At 35.7% G+C, this 17,323-nt stretch overlaps 1 protein-coding gene across 1 annotated transcript in view; it reads right to left on the reverse strand.

The window, feature by feature from the left end:
- Window positions 1-15,199, reverse strand: part of LOC148951558 (phospholipase A and acyltransferase 5-like) — a 29,638-nt gene extending 14,439 nt beyond the window's left edge. Inside the window, exons 1-4 of the mRNA XM_089090330.1 lie at window positions 15,075-15,199; window positions 12,859-13,076; window positions 8,581-8,716; window positions 5,904-6,001 (exon numbers count right to left, since the gene is read on the reverse strand). Of these exons, the coding sequence (XP_088946456.1) occupies window positions 5,904-6,001; window positions 8,581-8,716; window positions 12,859-13,076; window positions 15,075-15,183 (561 nt within the window). The 5' untranslated portion in view covers window positions 15,184-15,199. The remainder of the gene's footprint in view (window positions 1-5,903; window positions 6,002-8,580; window positions 8,717-12,858; window positions 13,077-15,074) is intronic.
- Between the last annotated feature and the right edge of the window lie 2,124 nt (window positions 15,200-17,323).

The raw sequence follows: 17,323 nt of genomic DNA on the forward strand, positions 1-17,323 counted from the left end.
GCTCAGAAAAGTCCAAAACAGTAAACCAAACATCCCAAATCATAGGTTTCAGATAAGACATACCTACAAAAGAGTAAGAAACCTTGCTCAGAGAATCTCGAAATAGCAAACTATACATCGCAAATCATAAGTTCAATACAACAAAAATATACGAAAGGCTAAAAAAACTAACTAAGAAAAGTCCAAAATTGTAAACATAAACATCCCAAATCATAGGTTTCAGACAACACACTTAAGAAAGACTAAGAAACCTAGCTTAGAAAACCCTGAAATAGAAAAATACACATCCCAAATCATAAGTGTCTTACAGCACACACCTACAAAAGAATAAGAAACCCAGCTCAGAATCTCCCAAAATAGCAAACTGCACATCCCAAAGCATAAGCTTCATACAGCGCACACCTACAAAAGAACACAAAACCTAGCTCAGAAAAGTCCAAAATAGTAGACTAAACATCATAAATCATAGGTTTCAGACAACACACACCTACAAAAGACTAAGAAATCTAGCTCAGAAAAGCCCGAGGTAGTAAATCAAGTATCCCAAGTCATAAGTCACAACACAAACACAACAAAAGACTAAAATATTTAGCTAAAAAAGCTCGAAATAGCAAACCAAACATCCCAATTCCTAAATTTGATGAACCAAACCTATGAAAGACTACAAAATCTAGCTCAGAAAAGTCCAAAAAAGTAAAATAAACATCCCAGATATTAGGTTTCAGACAAAACACACCTAAGAAAAACTAAGAAACTTAGCTCACAAAAGCCTAAAATAGCAAACTATATCTCCAAAATCATAGGTTTCATACAGTACACACCTACGAAAGGCTAAGACACCTAGGTCAAAATAGTCCAAAATATTAAAACAAACATCCCAAATCATAGGTTTCAGACAACAAATACCAGCGAAAGACTAAAAAACCTAATTCAGAAAAGCCCGAAATAGCAAACTACTCATCCCAACTCATACGTTTCAAGCAATACACACCACTTAAAGGCTAAGAAAGCTAACTCAGAAAAGTCCAAAATAGTAAACCAAACACCCCAAATCATAGGTTTCAGAAAACACGCAACTACGAAAGACTAAGACATATAGCTCTAAGAAGCCTGAAATATTAAACTAAACAGCCCAAATACCAAGTTTTATACAACAAACACCTACGAAAGGCTAAGAGAACCTAGCTCAGAAAAGTCCAAAATAGTAAACCAAACATCCCAAATCATAGGTATCAGGAAATACAGAACTACGAAAGACTAAGAAGCCTAGCTCAGAAAAGTCGAAAATAGTTAGCCAAACATCCCAAATCATAGGTTTAAGACAACACACCTACGAAAGACTAAGAAACCTAGCTCAGAAAAGCCCAATATAGCAACCTAAACATCCCAAATCAAAAGTTTCATACAACAAACGCCTACAAAAGGCTAAGAAACTTAGCTCTGAAAAGTCCAAATGAGTAAACAAAACATCCCAAATCATATTTTTCAGACAAATCACACGTACGAAAGACTACGAAATCCAGCTCAGAAAAGTCCAAAAGGGTAAACCAAACATCCCTCACCATAATTAAAGACAACATACACCTTTGAAAGACCTAGAAACATAGCTTGAAAAATTTAATATCCCGCATGAAGAAAGGATATGTTTCCCCTTTGTATTAACACCGCGTTAGAAATTGTCTATGAAGATCAATACTCCCTGGGATTCACGTCTAATGATGCAGGTGCATTGAGAAAGTAGGACGCTTGCTATGACTTCCATGACGTCGAAGGGGCTTGTGTTATTCACTGAAAGTAATTCTCTAATGCAGGACATTAGGATCGTTTTCTTAACTCTTTCGATTAGACTGCGTTCCTTTGAAAGAAATAGCCTTTGGAGTCCTAGCGGGGTCAAGAACTATAGAAAAAAGGAAAAACATGAAAGGTGTTTCGAACGAAAAAATGAAACACCGAAAAAATAAAATGTCTTGAGGCTTTTGGAAGATTTTGTCGAAATGGTATTCTCTGGCAGTGACGGATGCGCGATCATTATGTTACCATACATAAATAGTGTGCTGCCATTAAGTTAATGAAAATACGGTTTGGGGGTTTCGGGCGCAAAAAAAAGTATGGGAACACTTGGCACGTTCCCTTTCATAGAATTGCTAACAGCATTGCGTAGGTGTGATAGCTTGAGGGGTTTGTTGCCCCTCTTATCTGATCCTTTAAAGGCGAGGGTATGTCGCATGATATAACATACGCTTCTAACGGGGGTGTGTCGAATGACTTGAGAGGGTTTGTTATAGAAAAACAAATGGCTGTGACATTGGGTACCGTTAGAAATTCAATAGTATGGCCATCATCATGTTTCAGAAAAACAAAGGGATGTGTTACAGAAAAACAAAAGGATGTATCACAAAAAAACAAAGGGGGTGTGTGATAGGATACCGTTAGAAATCCAATACTATGGCTGTCATAATATCACAAAAAAACAAAGCTGGTGCTCGGAAAAAGGGATGGCATTGGCTAGTAACTATATTTATTTCAAATATATCCTGGAAACATAACCAACAAACAACATAACCATGAAACTTGACCGTTATAACAGAACCATCAAACCACAAAACCAACAAACAACATAAACGTCATAACATAACCAACATAACCATCAAACAACATAACCAACATAACCATCAAAAACCATCCCTCCCACCAACTACTGCCCTTAACCCCCCTCCCGAACCCACTGCTAGCCTCCCCCCTCACTCTGACCCCCCCCCCCAAATCCCCAACCCCCTGCTAACGAATTGCATTTGAACGCTGGCATTTGAACAAGAAAAAAAAAATCAAAAATGAACTTTGAAAAATTAAGAGAATATAACAGTGATTCTAGATAAACCACAACAAACACTACTGAAATATTCCAACTCTTACAGTTCAAGGAATGAAATATCTAAAATGAACTTTGAAACATCTTCAGAATGTAACAGTGCCAAACACACACAGACAAACACACACACACACAAACAGAAACATACACACACAAATACACACATAAAAACACACACACACACACAAAAACACACAAACAAACGCACACACACATACAAATAAACACACACACACACAAACAAACACACACACACACACACGCCACACGCATTTGAACGAAAAAAAAAATCCAAAATGAACTTTGAAACATCTTCAGAATGTAACAGTGACAAGGTAAACCACGACAAAACACTACTGACATATTCCAACTCTTACATTTCAACAAAAAAAAAAATTCATATGAACTTTGAAACATCAAGAGAATGTAACAGTGACAAGGTAACCCACGACAAAACACTACTGAAATATTCCAACTCTTAAATTTCAACGAAAAATAAAATAAAAAATGAACTTAGAAACATCTTCAGAATGTCACATGCAAACACACACACACACAAACACACACACACACACAAATATACACAAACACAAACTCACACAAGCACACACACAAACATACACATACACAAACACCCACACACAAAAACACACACACACAAAAACACGCACACAAAGACCCACACACACACACACACACACACACACACAACCACACAAACTCACACACAAACACTTCAACTCTTGAAGTTGGAATATTTCAGTAGTGTTTCGTCATGGTTTACCATGTCCCTATTACATTCTGAAGATGTTTCAAAGTTCATTTTGGATTTTTTTTCGTTGAAATATTAGAGTTGGAATATTTCAGCAGTGTTTTGTCGTGGTTTACCATTTCACTGTAATATTCTGAAGATGTTTCAAAATTCATTTTAATTTTTTTTTTCGTTTAGATGCAAGAGTTGGAATATTTCAATAGTGTTTTGTCGTGGTTTATCTTGTCTCTGTTTCATTCTTAATATGTTTCAAAGTTCATTTTGGATGTTTTTCATTCAAATATAAGAGTTGGAATATCTGTTATAACGGTCAAGTTTCATGGTTATGTCGGTTGTTGGTTATGTTTCCAGGATATATTTGAAATAATTCACATTTTTCAATGGAATAAGACTTTAATCTATAACACTGGGTAACAGCCAAAAAATCACCGGAGGTTTCTCAGCTGATTCAGAATAATTTTGATATTCTAAGTCTGAATATCGCAGTAATTTTGCTGTATCAGTTCAACGTTTTGAGATACAGCCATAGACCTACCTGACGAGCTATACATATGCTAATATTAGGGGTTTTGAGTTCAATCATAATTTTCTTGAAGAATATTTGATTACAACATTATATCATTTCTCTAAAGTAGCTGCATACGTGTATGTGTGATTGAAAGGTTATTTGATTAACCCTTAGCCAATCAAATTGTCTCTAAATTTCATTGCCTGACATTAACGTCTTTTTTTCTCTATCTTTCACTTTACTGATATTGCTTCGATGTGACAATCATGCAGGAATGATCCTGACGTTTTCTGCAACATCTGCGGAGATAACACGCTGTCAACAGACAAGATAGCATCGCAGGATTTGCAAAGTGTACCTACAGGTCTAATGTTGAACGTCAAATTGGGTGACCAAGATAAGTCTTGTGTAGCGCACATGGTGTATAAGACAGACGTGGAATGCCTCCAGCGGTGGACAAAGAGTGCAAAAACTTCACTGATGGTTGGGATTCCGATCGTTGGAAGGCGTCGTTAGACCATACATCGGATTGTTACTTCAACATCATCAATATTACTGGGATCAGCCAGAAGATTCGAAACGGCCTTCAGTACCCTGATCTTCCATCTGCCCAACATCTAGTTGCTCACTGTGACAGCGTTCACAGAGCTTCCCGAAAGCGACAACAAGGCCACCAGTGCAGACGAGGGAGGATATACAGAAAAGGAGTACAATGCGCATAATGGTCTGCAGCCCTTTTCATAATTTGAGCTTGATGATCTGGTTTGGGATGTCAGCTTGTCGAAGACTTCCTTCAAAATGTTGGCATTCAGATACAAAGAACAACATTTTTTTGGTGAGGACGTTCGTGTTAATTTCTATCGTATAAGACATAACGACTATACGGGATATTTCTGGCAGGAGGAGGACCATGTGTGGCATCAAGATTTCGCCGGTCTTTATGGTAAACTCGAAGCTTCTCTACCATCTGAGAGACTGGCAGCTCTTCATTGACAGCAACTAGCGCTTTTTGAAGAATTTACTTCTCCATAACGGGGCCAGTTCGCCTCAATCCCTCTTGTGCATTCCACTACTGTCAGAATAAAAATATATAAAGCAGTGAAGTACATGCTCGACAAAATTCAATATGCCGCATCATTGGATCATCTGCGTCGACTTCAAGACGGTACACTTTCCACTTGGCCAGTAGTCGGACTTCACGAAGAACCCATGCTTTATATGTATGCGGGACAGTCAAGAAAGATCACAGCACTATGTAAAGAAAGAGTGGCTGGCACCAGAGAAGCTAGTACCTGAGCGAGAATATCATTAACGAACCTCCTGTTGACTGAGAGAAGTTATTGATCCCACCGCTTCACATGAAGCTTGGATTACATAAGCAGTTCACGCACGCTCTGGACAAGGATGGGATGTGCTTCAACTACCTGTGCTGATACTTTCCTAGACTGACCATTGAGAAGTTGAAGGCGGGCATTTACGAAGACCCGCAGATACGACAGCTCATAATGGACACAGAGTTCGAAAAGACAATGAATACGGTAGAGTACTCCTCGCGGAATTCGGCTGTGCAGGTGGTGAACGACCTGAATCCCTAAGATAAACTGATGGTATAGTTTTCAGGATTTTATAATGGATTGCAAAAAAAAGGTAAGCAGGAAACCATGTTAGATATGAGATCGAAAATAAAAAGCTAAGAAAGTAACCCGGCTTATAAGGATCAAAAAGAAAATATTTTAAATAAGAAAATTACTTACATTTCCGATTTGTGCTTGATCTGATCTCTTCATCCCAAATCCACACCAGTTTTTGAAATGCTCGCAGTTTGTCCCCACGAAATTGTATTTTTTTAATTCTAAATTAAAAAAGAAAAACCTGATTCAACGTTTTCGTTGCATCGTTTCATTTTATAAATAGGACACTGGAACTTAAAGTAAAACCAAGTAGCACGGAAACGATAAATAAAAGCTAGTGGCGTTAAGATATTCTTAACAGCTACAACAGACAATAAAATGCTTCTCATATTGAATTGCGAACATATTCTTTGTAAAGCTGCAAAGTAGGCTATCTTTTGTTCCAATTTTAAACCCTCAAAAAATTACTTTCTAGAATATTTAAAACATCTTGATACTAGGGTGTCTCCGTTGAATAAAAAGGGCAGACCAAGAGTGGGACCAATCTCCTGGGGTCAATAAATTGAAGCCATCATCTGAAACCCATGAATAGAGGGGAAGGAGGAAGGAAACCCTGTAACTCTAACCAGTGTGTTGCCCACCAGCGTGTGGACAAATCCGTGAGCTGCAAACCATCTCCCATCATTGGAGTCTATCCTCTTCAGCAGGACAACTGTGAAAAGAGGGATATACACATGAGAGTGTTTAGGGTCCCTGCTAGAGGCAAAGAGGATTGGATTGTCGTTCCATCAAAAGTCACCGAAAAAACATTTCTCCTTTATGAGTTAAGATTGGGCACCTAATGAGATCACGAACTAGGGCTACTACACTAAGGGAAGCGGTGAAGGGTCAATCTATTTAAGCATATCCATAGGGGGTATACAATTGGAGTTACTAGCCCCTCAAAACGTTATTACGCTCACCTGGGTCTTACAAAATACTATAATACATCTCTACGTTACGTAAGAGGGATTGTTTGTTTACTTATGCAAATATTTTCTTCAAGATGCGGATGTTTGTTACACAGTCTTGCAGGACTTTTTAGATATGACAAGTTTTTTTTTATCCGTTTTCCAATTTTTTACTTATGAAGATGAAATAATCTCGCGTGACTTGTTTTGGTTCTTGTTTTGGTCTTTATAGTCCAGCAGAAACTGGTAACATTGACTCTCGATATCTCAACAAAGGACGCATAATGAAATATACAATTGTCCAATGAGGAGCCGGGTGGATACTCTGCGAAATTACACGGTGCATCCCCCTGATGGTGCCAGCACTTTTACCCTCGATTATATTCTGTTCAAAACCAAGAATATCTCTCGGTTTATCGTTGAGATGAATCATTTCATTCTCGATAGGGGAGCTACGTTAGACCCTACCATGTTCTATTGGACAGTTAAAGTAGAACGGTTCATTCTTATGAGTAGAGATTTTCCATTGATTGCACGACAAAAATCAGTCACACTACCATATTCTTTGTATTTTAGAGTGAGATATGGGTATATATCAGAATTAAGTGATTTTATCCCTTCCTCTTCGGTGATTTTTTGATTCCTTTGCCACTTTTATTGGACTATGACTATGATAGACTATTGTATTATATTTCAGTATAATCTTTTTACAAGTGGTTTAACAAATTCACTTCTCTGATCTGTTTGAATTTTTCTATAACAATCTTGTTCAAGGATAGATTCAAGGGCTCCAGCAACTTAATTGCATCTCTTGGAGGGCAATGGAACGGAATTTACAAGGAGATTAAAAACACTGATAGCAAGTAAAAAAATACTTCTTTTGATAATTATGACGTCTTTTAATCTCGTTTAGAGTCAAAATGTCTGCTTATAATAAATGTAACAGGAAAACGGCCTTAATTTTTCGACAATCACTACCGCGAACTCTATAATTTCGATGAAGAATGAATATGGGTTCTTTCAGTTAATATTCCTTTACGAACGTTTTTATAAGTAATAAATGCACGTAAGTTACGAATTAACTTGCGTAACCAACTTCTATACTCATATATTTTTAATACGTATATTAGAGGGCTCGACCCCTATTCTATACCTTGCTCTTTAAGCTGAAGTTCAAATTTGGTTCCAATTCTTTAAAAATGACCCCTTAATAACAAACGCCATTAATTAGAATAATAGCTCTTATGAAAGAACTTAAAACCTTTGGTTTAAATAGCGAGGTACTGACTAGGGAATGAACCCAATAATATACGTAATATTTTCTGTTCGTTTTAAGTTTTGATGTTGCTCCTTACTTTTAGTTGAAAAACTTTTTTTTTATTTGATTTCTGATCTTTTTTTAAATAATACTGGGAAATCCGGTGCCCACTTTATAGCAATGTCCCTTCCCCCATGAAAACTTCATTCATGGAAAGATCCTCCCAAATAACCCCTGACCCCCCCCCCCACTACCAGAAAATATCCCCCTTGAAAACGTCTATATACTTCATTATCGGAGGGACTATAGTAAATTGATTTTCTCTTAGAAATGGTGTAAATTAGTATCTATTAGTGTAAATCAATATTGTAAATATGTTGAATTTTTAGAATTTTTATCTTTTAAATTTTTGTCCTTTCTTCCAGCCCAGGATAAACTCGGCTTAGAACTAAAGCCTATAACTGTTAGTTACAATTTTGCTTCTAAGTGCTTCACGCCACAAAATAGTAGCATGTTAATTTGAAGGAAATGAAAAAAAGCATTTAGGAATGTATTATACAATTATTGTTCCTTGAATAGCATATATTAATACCTTCAAATTCAATGTCTACAGCTAAAAGGGCTCTTAAAACGATGTCTGGGCGAGCGAAAGTTTCATATACATCTTCATTTGGTGAGGAATTATTAATTCTCCAAACAGCAGTGTTTGGCATTTGATCCTCCAAGCTCTGAAAGACAAGAAATCTTATAAAGAGGATAGTATATATTAATATATATTTATTTAGTTTGGTGTACAGAAAACAAAAATGTTCAGGAATCTCGGAGAAGGGGAGGGAAGTCTGAAATGCATAAAAAGCTGCTAATTATAATTATCAAATTTAAATTTGGATAATATTTTTAATACTAAATCCCTTTGTGTGTGTGTGTGTGTGTGTGTGTATGTGTGTATGTGTGTTTTTTAATACTAAATCCCTTTGTGTGTGTGTGTGTGTATGTGTGTATGTATGTATGTGTGTGTGTGTATGTGTGTGTATGTATGTGTATGTGTATATGTGTGTGTGTTTGTGTATATGTATATATGTTTGTGTGTGTCTGTGTATCTGTGTATTTGTGTTTGTGTGTTTGTGTGTGTGTATGTATGTGTGTATGTTTGTATGTGTGTGTGTGTGTGTATGTGTGTATGTATGTGGGTATCTGTGTATGTGTGTTTATGTGTATGTGTATATATGTGTGTTTGTGTTTTTGTCTGTGTGTGTATGTTTGTGTTTATGTGTGTTTATGTGTTTGTGTGTGTTGTGTGTATTTTTGTGCGTGTGTATGTGTTTTTGTGTGTGTGTATATATGTGTATTTGTTTATGTGTGTGTATGTGTGTGTCTGTGTGTGTGTGTGTGTGTGTGTGTGTGTGTGTGTGTGTGTGTGTGTGTGTGTGTGTGTGTGTGTGTGTGTGTGTGTGTGTGTGTGTGTGTGTGTGTGTGTGTGTGTGTGTGTGTGTGTGTGTGTGTGTGTGTGTGTGTGTGTGTGTGTGTGTGTGTGTGTGTGTGTGTGTGTGTGTGTGTGTGTGTGTGTGTGTGTGTGTGTGTGTGTGTGTGTGTGTGTGTGTGTGTGTGTGTGTGTGTGTGTGTGTGTGTGTGTGTGTGTGTGTGTGTGTGTGTGTGTGTGTGTGTGTGTGTGTGTGTGTGTGTGTGTGTGTGTGTGTGTGTGTGTGTGTGTGTGCGTCATAACTACTGCATACGATAAAAACCTGTCCGCTGAAGAAACTCAGACAGACACTAAAAATGCCGAGAAAACCGTGGGTTGCTGAAGAGCTATTTGACTTATTTGAACAGCGGGACAGTGCGTTTCAAGATTATCTGAGATCTTGAAAGGAAGAGGATAACGCTTATTTTAAACATATTCGGAACAGGGCGAACTCCCTGAAAAAGAAAAAAAGTGACAGTATTACTCGGCACTTTTCGTGGAAAGTAAAGCAGATCCGAGAAGAACTTGGAAAGCTATCAATAAACTAGTTAGTGGGCCTCGAAGAGCTCAAGACCCTCGAGTCAAAATCGAAGGAGTGGTTAATAAATTTATCAATGAAGAAGGGAGTTTTTTTCTATATTATTGAAAACAGCAAATATTCTCCCTCTCTAAACGGGGGGCATTCAAATTTATATCGAACTGGAGTCCTATTTCTTTTTTGCCAGTGTTTTCGAAAGTTTATGAAAAAGCAATCCGTGGAAGACTTTATGATCACATCACGAGTCTGCCTGCATTGTATGATGGTCAGTTGGGATTCTGAAATGCTGTACAGAACTCGTATTTTACTACGTATGATGTAGAGCATCTTTTAGAAAACGTTAAATTCGCTTTAGAAAAGGGTGAGTATTGTATTAATAGTTTTACAGATTTTAAAAACACCGTTTGATATAATTGATTTCAGTATTTTATTGGATAGAATAAGATATTTAGGTGTAAAAGGGAGATGTTTTGATTGGTTTGGTTCGTATTTAAATGGTAGGTCAGTGAGGGTAAATCTAGAAGAGAAGTTTTCTACGTTTTTTCCTATTTCATTTGGAGTTCCTCAGGGTTTCGTCTTGGGATCCCTGTTGAATTTTGTGTATGTCAACAGTATACGATTCTATTCCTGGTGCGTCTATGACATCTTTCTATGATAATACAACACATGATATGGCCGTTAAGACTTTTGAAGCATTGGTCCAGAAATCAAACCTGCAATTGTTAAGTGAGTTCGTAGGGACTAGCTTACTTAGCATTGACGCGGCAAAGATAAATTATATCCTGTTTAATCGGACTGGTGTATTTCCAAATTTCCCCTGTGAAATAGATATAAATGTTTCTTTATTAAAGTAGGTTGAGGAAGTGGGGTACCTAGGATTCATTCTCGATCAGAGCCCCAGCTGGAGAAAAACACTAATGTGGTTGCGTGTAAGGTAGTGCGTGGCCTTGGGATTTTAAGACGTTTTCAACATTTCTCACCTTCTCATATTTTAGTTCTTTTATATGAATAAAATATTTTAGTCTCATATTTTAGTTCTTCGATTGATTCGTATAAAAATTAGGGATTTATGATTTGGGCTAGTAATTTTATATGCAATTTTAAACGAGTGCAGATTCAGCGAAATGAAGCAGTGTGGTTAATTGATAAAAAGATACAGGATTTTTAAGCACAGAGTCGATTCTTAAGATTTTTAATGTTGGTCAAATTAGCTATTTTCAGATTGGTATTTTTGTGTTTCAGAGTTTGAATGGTTTCGTTTCTTGTGTTTTTAATAATATTATTCGGTTTAATTTATTGTATCACAGATATACTACGAGAAATGCTGAAGACCTGGTAAGTGAGCCAAGAAGTACTGTTTGTTCTAGCCATGTGGCAAAGCACACGGGTTCAGTGGTCTGGAATACCTTTCCATACTCAATTTAGGAGGTGGAAAGTGTACCGCAATTTAAAAACCAGTTAAAGAGGCATCTCCATGCGGGCAGTTGGTGATTCTTAAACTGGATTAAGAGAGAAGAGAATTTAAGTATTTTTGTCCTCTTTCTGTTATAAGTATATAATTACTCTTTTTTATTTATAATTCGGTGATTATTATTAATATCAAGAAATTATTGTTCATTATTTATGTTTATTTCATTGATGATTTGATAAGTTTTATAATATATTCTAAGTACATTCTAACTCGAGAGCCTATTTGCACATCAAATGAAGACGGAATCTGTAGACCAGCTAAAGCTATAGCAAAACAAAGGATTATTGCTCAATCATCTTGGTAAATTTCTTTTTCATTGATGCCAACCTGGTTCTTTTAGTTATTGTTCTGTCGTTGTCAAGTAAACTTTGAAAGGTTCGATTTTTGTTGGATTTTTTTTTCTTTTCTTTCTTTTTTGTTTAGCACTGAGGACGACATGGCGGAGGTCTTTGTCGAAATATTTGCTCGTTTCTTCATCTCTATGGTTCACCACTAGCTGACAAAATCCTCGTTTTTCACCCTTTTTTTATTTATTTTTAATTTTGTTATTGCCATTCCTCTCTGAGTTTCATTTGTCAATTTAGTAAATGTGTATTGGTTGCGTTTTTCATGCGTATTTGTGCTTTGTTATGCAACCAGTCGTCAAGCCGGCATGAATTTTTTTTAATAAACATGTTGTTGAATCATATAAAAAAAAGCCAGAAGAAAAATATGACCAGGGTCAGTCCTCGTAAATGTCACAAAACTTATATTTGATACATTAATACTGTGTAGCCTAGTTTAAGCAAACCTCGTGTCAACCAGCAATCGGTTCATTGGTCCTTGATAGGAGTTCTTGCAGTGGCTTTGATGCAACCCCAAAAGTTGTGTAGTCACTATACACCGCTACTGAACATATCAAGCTGTTAATGAACAATATGATAATGAACAATATGACTAAGTTTTTAGTCTGGAGTAAATCCAAAATTTAGTTTCTCTTTATTTTAGATGAGTAATAGGCCACTATATAAAAAAAAGCCAAAAGAAAAATGTGACCAGGGCCAGTCCTCGTAAATGTTGTAAAATTTATTTTTTGATATATTAATGCTGAGTAGTCGAGCTTAAACAAACCTCGTGTCAACCAGCAATCGACTTATTAGTATTTACTAAGAGCTCTTGCAGTGGCTTTGATGCACCCACAAAAGTTGTGTAGTCAGTATATTAAGTTACCTAAGGCACTGGAAGGTAGTCTCCTTTTGTCTATGAATGTGAGGCATGACAGAGGACCTAAACCAAGGAATAGGTTTCACTAAACATTTCTATCCGGCCTATTCAGAGCCTATCCGGCGTTTTCACCCTAATACGCTCAAAAGTTACCCTAAAAACCTGCTTGCGCTACCGTAAAAAAAACACAGATACTCACGCCTATAGAGGCGGACCTTCCTGGTTGGAATATACAATCTCCATTTAAATCAGGTTGCTCTTTGCCATGCAGATGTGCAATAGCGTCCTCTATTGTTCTAGTTCGGTGTGGCCGACCTTGGGGGTCCCAAGTGTTGATACTTCCAATGTAAACTGCCCAATGGTTTATTGGTAGCAAATGCAAATATTTTCCCTCTCTACTAAACTCGAGTAGATCTCCTGAAACAATTTAAGTTTGGTCAGGCAGTTTTCGGTCAAATTACTAAAGTTTGAGTGTACAGGTGTATTTTTAAGTATTTTCTGTGTGAACATAAATGCACAACGAAAGATTATGTCAAAAAAGTAAATTTATTTTCAGTAAGTGCACACTTTATTCAAATTTTTTTATATAGCTACCATAGTTTCTTCAAACACTTATCATACTTCTTAACTAATTTTAAAGTTAAGTCTTCATAAAAACGTGTCACCAGCTCCAATAAAAGAGTTCACTGCTGTTTTTATGTCATCATCCTTATACAGGTTGTCACTGAAACTTGAAGTTTGAAAAGACTCTTTCCCAGCACAAAATCATGGTGTCGGTGTTTTGGAATAGGCAAGGTGTTTTTTTGGTCGACTTCATGCAACGAGGAGCCACTATCAATCCAGAAACACACTGCCTAACCCTCAGAAAGCTGTGCAGAGCGATTAAAAAAAATTGCAATGCTGACAAAGTAAATTGTCCTTCTTCATGACAACCCAAGACCTCACACTGCTGGTCAGACCTGCAATTTGTTGAGCAGTTATGGCTGTTTTAGACCACTCACAATGAAGTCCTGATTTTGCACCGGGTGATTACTATCGTTTTCTCACCTCAAGCAACACCTCAGTGGTAACCGTTACAATGATGATAAAAATGTAAAAAGGGAAGTGAACTCCTGGTTACCAGAACAGGCAGCAAGTCTTTATGCAGAGGTTACTTTAAAATTAGTTGAGAAGAATGATAAGTGTTGCAAAAAACATGGCAACTAAGCTGTTAAATAGAGTACTTCTCCAGAGTCTGTACTTTTTGGAAATAAATTCATTATTGCTTAATAGTCTTTCACTATGTACAAGTGTACATATTACCCTACTTAGATAAAAAACACGCCTCGTATATTAAACAATAAGTGATTTTACACTCTTTTTAATGAATTATTTCACACCAGAGATAGACAAATAATATGACAGTGAAAGAGAGAGAGGGGGACAAGGAGAAATTGAGATTTTCAGAGAGAAAGAAACAAAGGAGAAAGACAGCGATAGAAACACAAATATGCGCCAGTGATTGAGAGGAGAGTGATAAAAAAAATAGAGAGACAGAGAAAGTGAAAGAGAGAAATGCAGAGGCAAAGGCGCTGCAGCTATTATGTCCCAGTGACATTTCCAACAACTTTTTAGTCCGTAATAAATCCAAAATTTAGTTTCGTTTCAACTTAGATGAGTAATAGCCTATTATATAAACAGACCCAGAAGAAAAATGTGACCAGGGTCAGTCCCTGTAAATGTTGTAAAATGTATTTTGATATATTAATGCTGGGCAGCCTAGTTTAGGCAAACCTCCTATCAACCAGCCATCACTTTATTGGTCCTTAATAAAGGCTCTTGCAGTGGTTATGATGCAACCACAAAAGTTGTTTAGTCACTATATCCAGTTACTGAACATATCAAGCTGTTAATGAACAATATGATACAAATATTATTCACCTAACCTGATATTCCTGAAACCTAAAATTTGTTTTGGAACACCTATTCAGCCTTCTTTTTTTCTACACAATTTTCTTAAGGATATCTCGAAACTGTAGCTGTCTGGAAGGATAAAGTTAAATTTTAGCTATAGAATTGATATCAAAATTATCTTCTGTAGTTGAAACAAGAAGAAAGTATAGTGGGTGAGAAAAAAATTATATCTGAAAAAAAAATACCAAGTAAGCAACTAAGGTCATAAAAGGAATTCAGTGTTTTTTTGACTACCTGCATGGTTAAGAGCCAATAAATTGATTAAAAGACAGCGGCTTTCTCTCTTTAACCCTCAATCTTTATCATACTTAAATTAGTAAATAGCTAATTCTTTTAAGTTGTGATGAAATTTGCATTTATTTCGTTATTTTTGCCACTTAACAACAATCCCCTCCTCCCTTCTCAAGACAAAAGAAATTCCAGACCATGTGCAAATACAAATAATCCTAAACTAAAACTTACCCGGCCTAATCGTTCCATTAGCTGCTGGCAAACAATCACTAAACCATTCCGAAATTTTTGGTTGGTTAGGTTGGGGCACCCCACAGCTTGCAATGTCGTCAAAGACCATCTCAAATGTTTAAAAATTCCCCTAAGATTGACACAGAAATTAGTCGTTAAGAAGCATAAGAACAATGAAAATTGGCAAGAGGTTTAAAAGTTTATATATATATATATATATATATATATATATATATATATATATATATATATATATATATATATATATATATATATATATATATATATATATATATATATATATATATATATATATATATATATATATATATATATATATATCATTGTTTACAGAGGATGAAGCACAATTAAAGTTTAAAAACAGAATCAACTGCACTTAGAGAAACGAGCTATATATATATATATATATATATATATATATATATATATATATATATATATATATATATATATATATATATATATATCATCACACACTACATATATATATATATATATATATATATATATATATATACATATACATATATATATATATATATATATATATATATATATATATATATATATATATATATATATATATATATATATATATATATATATATATATATATATATATATACACACACAATATATATATATATATATATATATATATATATATATATATATATATATATATATATATATATATATATATATATATATATATATATATATATATATATATATATATATATATATATATATATATATATATATATATATATATATATATATATATATATATATATATATATATATATATATATATATATATATATATCATTGTTTACAGAGGATGAAGCACAATTAAAGTTTAAAAAACAGAATCAACTGCACTTAGAGCAACGAAAGACAACCTACCCTCTCACAGTAATAGTCCAGGAAGTGTGTGAAAAAAAAGGGCCTGACCCGGAAAAAATTGCAATAGAAATGATTCTTTGACTACCCGAATCAGAAAAATGTGCTGATTCCGAATATGGAAAGTTTGCTCATTTAGCTGTTTCACAAATACGTTTTTTGGGGGTTGAGGTAAATAACGAGGAGGAGAAATATGTCTTTTCCAGAAATGCGTAGAACCACGAAAAACAATATGCATTTAGGGGTAATAAAGTACGCTGAATCTGAAAATGATCTCTAACTGCAAGGATAAACAACGGTTATCAATATTTAAAGGGGAAGTATGCGGGAGGAAGGTGAATTTTCTCATCTAGTGTTAAACCACGCCGAATCTGAAAGAAACCGGTCTTAAAATGTAGAATGACAACTATCACCCATTTTGATGGTTTAATTAACGATTAAAGTATTCTCAACTTTTTCAGTTATATAATATACAAATGTGATAAAAAAACGAAATATCAATATTCATAGATCTTTGTTATCTTTGAGATCATCAACTCCAAGAAACTCAGTTGTAACACAGTTCGCAAAACTTGTTCCCTTGCAAGCTCCACAGGCCCAGGTGCATTTCCTGCCATTTCTTTTGCAATTGCATCGCATATTTGAGCAGTCGGTTTTGCAGTTACAGCAAAAAACTGCAAGGAGAGAGTTGGGGGCAGCGGGGAGTTCACCAAAAATAGGGCGATATAATCCATTCTGAATTACCCAACCAAACTGGCCAGGGTCGAGCTTATATCCCAGGGTTTTCCAAAATTCAACTTGCAAATAAACTCGAAATGAGTGGAAGCTGCAAGCATCACTGGTGGGAGGGAGAACTTTAGACTCAACATACGAAGCAGATGCTGCAACTTTCTCGATGAATTTGAGATGACGCAACTGATTGATTGTTGAAATTGAGCCTGGACAGTTAAACAAAAGCATCATTGCTTTCTCCTCAGCTGCTGAAATATTGTGCTTGGTGGATGGTGGGTCCATTAAAACTTAAACGGATTCATAAAACTCGTTGTTTTTTATCAGAAGCTTTAGTCCCGCTGACTTCCCAATGCCACAGACACGAGAAGCTGAATCGCACCCAAGGAAGGCGTGGACACACAGAATTGTGCTGCATATACGAGCTCCAAGTTTGAGTTTCGTTGCATTTATATCCCAAATTCTATTCTTTGAGATTTCAGCTCGAGGTTCAGAGTAAAAGTAGATCGCTTGAATATCTGTCTGCAGCGTGATAACAGAGGAGTATAAGCAGATCTGTGTCGTCTCCAACCAGGACCTTAGGCATAAGAAAA

This window comes from Artemia sp. Qi Xiang Cuo, chromosome 6 (assembly GCF_049724085.1).
Source record: "Artemia sp. Qi Xiang Cuo chromosome 6, ASM4972408v1, whole genome shotgun sequence".
NCBI classification, from domain to species: Eukaryota; Metazoa; Arthropoda; class Branchiopoda; order Anostraca; family Artemiidae; genus Artemia; species Artemia sp. Qi Xiang Cuo.